We start from the raw sequence: 6229 nt of genomic DNA on the forward strand, positions 1-6229 counted from the left end.
CCCCCGGCTCTTTGAGATGGGCTCTGACTCTTCCTAGCTTTATGGCTTTCTGGGCAAGCTGAGCCCAGCCACACAGAGAGCGTTCAAGTTTTTTGGCTACTACTGCAGCAGCCATATATGTAGACATCGGAGCCCAAGAGGCATGCCTAGGTGCAGTCAAAAGTGGTTCAGATAACCAGTTTCCCACTTGTCTACCTTGTCTATCCTGGAGACAACAAAGGGCTTCTTGACGAACGCGATCCTGGCGTCAGTGTTCAGGGCGAGGAACTCCTGCACCTCCTCACTGTTTGCAATCTCAGGGACTGCACACAATTGCTGCAAGGAAAGGTGGAGCTTTAGGTCTTTTTCGAGCCAATTTCCCAGCTTGATCACGTAAAGTGCAGGTGGAAGAGATCTGATGTGCTCCACTGTCTGTCAGGACAGAGCTGTCCTGAGCGCTGCTTTCTAGCTCACAGGGGCACACAAGCAAGTATCTCACCTTCAAGAAAGATTCTAGCAGACTTTTTCTGGCTTCCACTTTATCACTGTCCATGTTTCCGAATGGGAGATCAGGGAACAGTTTCTTTGGGCCTTTGATATCTACAAAGGAAACAAACCCATTAGCAAGCTCGAGAAAACTGAAACAGTTGTATTAAAATCTTAATGCTCTCGTGCTTCAGACGACCACTACACACTGCCCAGCGTCAGCCCAAGATAATACGCCCCTCAAACCGGGGTGGCTGAATCAGACCTTAAATCCATACAGAACTTGCGTTCTGCTGATATCATATCATCCGTACCTTTAATGTTAAAGAATCAAGAAGACCAGTTTAGCACAAGGACTCTAGATCACACAAAAAGCCCAAAAATTCTCAACAAAGCAGTGTTCCAGTCAAAACCCCAGATCTGTCAAAAACAAAGGATTATGTAGGAACGTGCTAAATTCAGTGACGTTTTATACATAAGCAGTATTAGAAGAAACATTTTCTTTTTAAAAAAAGCTTACGTTCAACACGTATTACCCTACTTTCTTATATGCAAACAAGATGCTTGCAGATACCAGTGTTTCTATTCATTGCTAAGGTGCAAAACTACAAAAGCAAGTGTTGTGATCTGAACGGCAACAAGGAGTTTTTGAAACACTGGAATTTGCTGCGAAAAGAAATCAGTTTCTCCTCTAGCCGGCTCTGCACAGAACAAGGACATGGGCATCACAAACAGCCCAGCATCCCGAGCTGCACAGGCAGGACAGGATACCCTCAGAGCAGAGGAGCACAGACTGGGGTGAGAGGGAGAAGTATTTTCTCAGGAAGCTAACGCAGACACTGACTTTTCAGGAACTTGCGGAGCTCTGGTTTCTCCTCCAGTCTGGTCTGGAGGTTGAGGAACTCCCGGTAACGGCGGTTCACGGTGTGGTAGGCCATTTGCTGAAGGCTGGCCACGCTCTCACCCTCCAGGGCTGTCTCATACTGAGGAGTAAGGCAACAGTCAATAATCCCAACAGACCCCAAAACAACCCTGATGTGCTGTGGTCCCTATTGGCCCCAGTCCCCAGACCCCACGGAGGACCCATCCAGCAATTCCTCAGATTGACCCTTCCTGAGGAACAGGGGCTGCACAGCATGCGAATCCCTCACGATGAAGGGAATGGTGAAAACAGGATACAAAAGACTCAACCAGCCCCACACAACCCTCGGCCAAGAATGGCAACCCCTATTCCACACCCAAACAGCTACAGGGAAAACACTGTGCCTGATATTGCCCCGCTGCCAGACAAAATTTGTTGTCGAGCCACACACAGCACAAATCCTCATCTCCAAACACCAGCCTGTGCTCCCCTGGCAGAGAAAGATTTTGGAAAAGGGGTGACCACCAGGGGAGCCTTTACCTTGACAGTGTACAGGGTGTACGGGTGGAAGCCAGTCCCGCTGTGCTCTCGGGCAGTGATGGTCCCGGTTATCCGCAGGTTCTGGATGACGACCGGCCCGTCAGGGCTGCTGAGGGGCTCAAAGCTGAAGGTGCTGATGGAAGCTGTTGGGGAGGAGGAAAGCAGGGGCAGAGTCTGCCCCGGGTCTGAGGGGCTTTGTAGCGGGGCCTCTGCTGCCCCCAGGTCTTTCCCCAAGCTGGAGGGCCTCTGCGAAGAGGACTTCTTGAGGACAGCCAGGCCTTCCTCTTCCTTCTCAGCTGCTGGGTCGATCTGGATGTCAGGGCAGGAGCTCAGCGCAAAAGCAGAGGTGGGAAGCAGGCCGGCATCCGAGCTGGTGGCAATGCCCTCCTCCAGGTCCCCCATGCCATCCTCTGAAGTGGCCGGTCCCTCCAGCACAGAGGAGGTATCCTGGAGGGGTTCATCGAGGAACTCCCCCGCAGGCGATGGTGCCAGCAGATCCGTGTCGTGGCCTGCATCAGGCGCGGGGGACTCCAGCTCCAAACCCTCGCAGGGGAAGAGGGAGCCCAGGGCTCGTGGGCGGAGGAAGGGCTCCTCTGTGTGGCACAGCCTGCTCGCTGAGTCCTCTCCCTCCTCGCCAGCAGCCCTTGCCTCTCGCCCGGGCCCTTCCGTGGTCCTCGGGGAGGGGGGCAGCCTGGCAGGGGTGGCGTCCGTCTGCACCGTGAAGGGCAAGAAATCAGGCACTGGGGGTGCAGGGGGTGGCTCCTCTCCCCGGGTCTTTTTGGAGAAAGCCCCAATGAGCAGCAGGTTGATCCAGTCAGGATCGGCCATCTTCCTGATGGCCGGCAGCAGCACATTGCAGGCGACCAGCTCCACCACCATGAAGCGTCCTGTCCGTGTCTCCAGGTGGGGCCGGGGCACCAGCGCCCGCAGCAGCATCTCCACAGCAGCCCGGGCGTAGCCCACCTCAGCTGCCGGGCTGCAGAGGGCAGGGTGCAGCCCCGCCAGCCGGCTGTACTCCTGCCACAGGGTCCGGCCGCCCTCCAGATCGCCCCTCAAGGCCTCACGGGCCTTTAGGTAGCTCTGCAAGTGATGGCCGCAGAGGAGAAGGAGGCGGTGGGCCAGGGCTTGGCGGTCCACTTGCCCCATCCGCCGCCTCAGCTCGGTGGCCAGGCCCGTCATGGCCTTCTCCACCTCAGCCTCGAAGGCCGGCTCGCTGCTGACGGTGCGGTACCAGGAGGCAACGAAGTCCCGCACTACTTTGTGGACAGTGCCGGCGATCTCCCTCTGCAGCCGCCCCTCGGCCTCCGGGCAGTGAGGCGGGGGCCGCAGGGAGCTGACAAAGCGCTCCAGCCGCAGCCGCCGGCCAGGGGAGCTGAGGGCCCGGGGGCCCAGCCAGCCACCCAGCGCTGCCAGCGCCCCGCAGAGCAGCCCCAGTGCCCACAGGTCCAGGAGTAGCTGCAGGACCAGCAACCAGCCCAGCGTGGCCACCAGCACCAACAGCACCCGATGGGCCCCTGATGGCCCCTGGCCCGGCATGGCGGGGCTGGGCAAGGGGAGCCACCCTGGGGCTCTGCTGGCGGCTGCCTCAATGGCTGCCGCAGCCTGAACGGCCAGACAGCGGGGTTTGTCAAAGCTCAACCAACGGGGCTCCTCACCGAGCACTGGGGCTTGTCAGAGCTCAACTGACCAGCATCCTTACTGGGCACCAGGGCCCAACGGACTGGGCTCCTCACCAGGCACTGGGGCTCGCCAGGGCCCAACCAACCGGGCTCCTTTACTGGGCACTGGGGCTCAACTAACCGGGCCCCTCACCGGGTACTGGGGCTCATCAGGACCCAAACAACCGGGCTCCTTTACTGGGCACCGGGGCTCAATTATCTGGGCCCCTCACAGGGTACTGGAGCTCATCAGGGCCCAGCCGACCGGGCACCTCCACAGGGCACCAGGGCCCAACTGACCGGGCTCCTTTACTGGGCACCGGGGCTCAACTAACCGGGCCCCTCACCGGGTCCTGGGGCTCATCAAGGCCCAACCGACCAGGCACCGGGGCCCAACCAACCGGGCACCGGGGCCCAACCGACCGGGCTCCTTTACTGGGCACCGGGGCTCAACTAACCGGGCCCCTCACCGGGTACTGGGGCTCATCAAGGCCCAACCGACCAGGCACTGGGGCCCAACCGACCGGGCACCGGGGCCCAACTGACCGGGCTCCTTTACTGGGCACCGGGGCTCAACTAACCGGGCCCCTCACCGGGTCCTGGGGCTCATCAGGGCCCAACCGACCGAGCTCCTCACCAGGGTCACTCCACAGGCTCCAGAGCTCATGCTGCTGCGAGGCAGAGAGCCATACCCAGCCGGTACGGACACAAAGAGAACCCCCCCGCCAGACTCACCGCCCACCGGGACTGACAACCACCATCACCGCAGCAAAGCCTCCCCGGCACCGGCCGCCATTTCCGGCGCCGCTTCCGGTACCTCCCCCGCCGAGTAGAGCGGCCTGGCGACGGCCTCGCTCTCCTCCACAGCGCCCCCTTGCGGGCGGGAGGCCTCGCGGCAGGGATTTAAAAAAATTCCAGAAAGTTCGCAACTCCCCGCGAGGCCGGGAAAAAAGTTCCACAAACCCCCTCTTTATGTTTTTTCATACAGTGGAAAAAACGTGCAGCCCTGTGCCGGGTTTATTTTGCAGGTGTTAAGAGCAGCAAGAGTTTAGAGCGATGCAGAATTTTATTTGTATTATTATTTTTTTGGGCATGCATTTAAAAATAAAGGATTGAATTTGTTTTGCACGCATATAAAAAGAGAAAAAGTTTGCAGCTGTGCACGATTTAAAATAAAAAGAGTCTGGTGGTGGTGTGAACAGGCAGCTCTGCTGCATTGAAGGTGCTGAGCGCCCTGGAAAACACCTGGGCTGCGTTAACCTCATCAAGCATTACCAAAAAAAGACAAAAAACAAGAAAAAAAGGTACATTGGGGTCAGATAGGGATGATTGCCCACAGCCTGCAGGCAGTAATTAATTGGGAGCAAAGCAGGGTGATGGTGCTCCCCTGCGGTGGGGTGTGAAGGGGCTGGGGGAGCAGGGGCTCCTCGTTGGTTCTCCATGGATTTGGGGTCTTCTGCTGGCACCATTGGCTTTGGTGGTGTGCTCAGAGGAGTTTGGACTGCAAGTGTTTTGCGGGTGTAAAAGATATACCTGAATTTTCATCTCTTGCGACTCAGGAGGTGCAGACAGCCTGGAGACCCCCGTTTCCCTCTACAAGGGGCTCCCCAAAGACAGTCGTGGAGCTGCTGGGGACAGCACACGCAAGAGGAGACACGGGACGGTGGCAGGAACGAGTCCTCTCTGCAAAAAGGTCAGAAAAATTTAAAAAATTATCTTAAAGCTGTGTTGGGTGTGGGGGTACAGGCTTGGAGGGGTCCCCACTTTGTTGTCGGGGACCTTGCTGGGCGCATCCAGATTCTGGTGTTTGAAGCGTTGTGGGAAGGTGTTTGCTGCAAGATTTGTTTGTCCTGAGTGATGATATTTGTGTTGCATGGTTAAATACTGAAGGGCTGTTTGGGCTGATAAACTCCCTGGCTGCAAAGTACAAAACCTGTCGGGGGTTTTTCTGTTTCTCTCTTGTGTGGTTGCAGCGCTTGGGCTCATGTGAAGAGCAAAAAAATAAAATAAAAAAGGAGGCAGGGGGTGCTCCTGCGCATGGGAGCTGGTGTTGGGTGGGATTTGGGTGCTGCAGGTGGTTGGGATGGGGAGCATGGGGTGAAATTGCTCCTTATAGGTGGAGAATTTTGTAGTCTTGTAAAAATTGCCTAAAATATGCCAATTTTGAGAAGGTTTTTAGCTGTGTGTGGGTACCGCAGGAAGATGGAGCAGCAAGGAAAACTTGCTTTCATCAAACCCCTCCTGTTTAACAAAGCATCCTTCTGGAAAAGACCTTTGAAGGGGCTCTCTGCAGCCTGAATGCCCTGGGAAGCAGGGATGCGATACCTGCCTTGGCACTGCCTTGGCGCATCCCTGGCATCGTTGCGCATCCGGGGGTGTTTCTGGGTGCAGGAGCTGCTTGCGTGCAGGATTGTGCTGTGCTCCTCGTTGCCTGGGTGCTCCCACCCTTGCTTCCATGTGTTATGGTGTAAATATGTGTGTTAGACAAGCACCAGAACCTGGTACTCTATGTTAGATGGGTGTGAAAAAATGGTGAAGCAAGTCTGAGTTTTTGCAAGTGAGACAAAATGCAGGTCTTGGAAGTTGTTGCCGCCTCCTAGGCGTGCTCTAAAGTACACGTATGCAAGGGAGAGCTTGAGCTCTTGGGTTTAACAAAGCTGAACAGCAGAGCCCAACTTCTCCTGCTCCAGCATTAAACCCCCGA

At 56.5% G+C, this 6229-nt stretch overlaps 1 protein-coding gene across 18 annotated transcripts in view; it reads right to left on the reverse strand.

The window, feature by feature from the left end:
* Positions 1-4331, reverse strand: part of SNX19 (sorting nexin 19) — a 132023-nt gene extending 127692 nt beyond the window's left edge. For 17 of the 18 annotated variants that reach the window (XR_012045885.1, XR_012045886.1, XR_012045888.1 and 14 more), the window contains exons 1-4: positions 1868-4331; positions 1310-1448; positions 479-579; positions 196-315 (exon numbers count right to left, since the gene is read on the reverse strand). Coding sequence is in view for 1 of the 18 variants with exons in the window: in XM_072884454.1 (XP_072740555.1) it covers positions 196-315; positions 479-579; positions 1310-1448; positions 1868-3403 (1896 nt within the window). In the remaining 17 variants the exon portion in view is untranslated. The remainder of the gene's footprint in view (positions 1-195; positions 316-478; positions 580-1309; positions 1449-1867) is intronic. The other variant, XR_012045899.1, reaches the window with a different exon arrangement.
* Between the last annotated feature and the right edge of the window lie 1898 nt (positions 4332-6229).

This window comes from Ciconia boyciana, chromosome 20 (assembly GCF_034638445.1).
Source record: "Ciconia boyciana chromosome 20, ASM3463844v1, whole genome shotgun sequence".
Taxonomy (NCBI): domain Eukaryota; kingdom Metazoa; phylum Chordata; class Aves; order Ciconiiformes; family Ciconiidae; genus Ciconia; species Ciconia boyciana.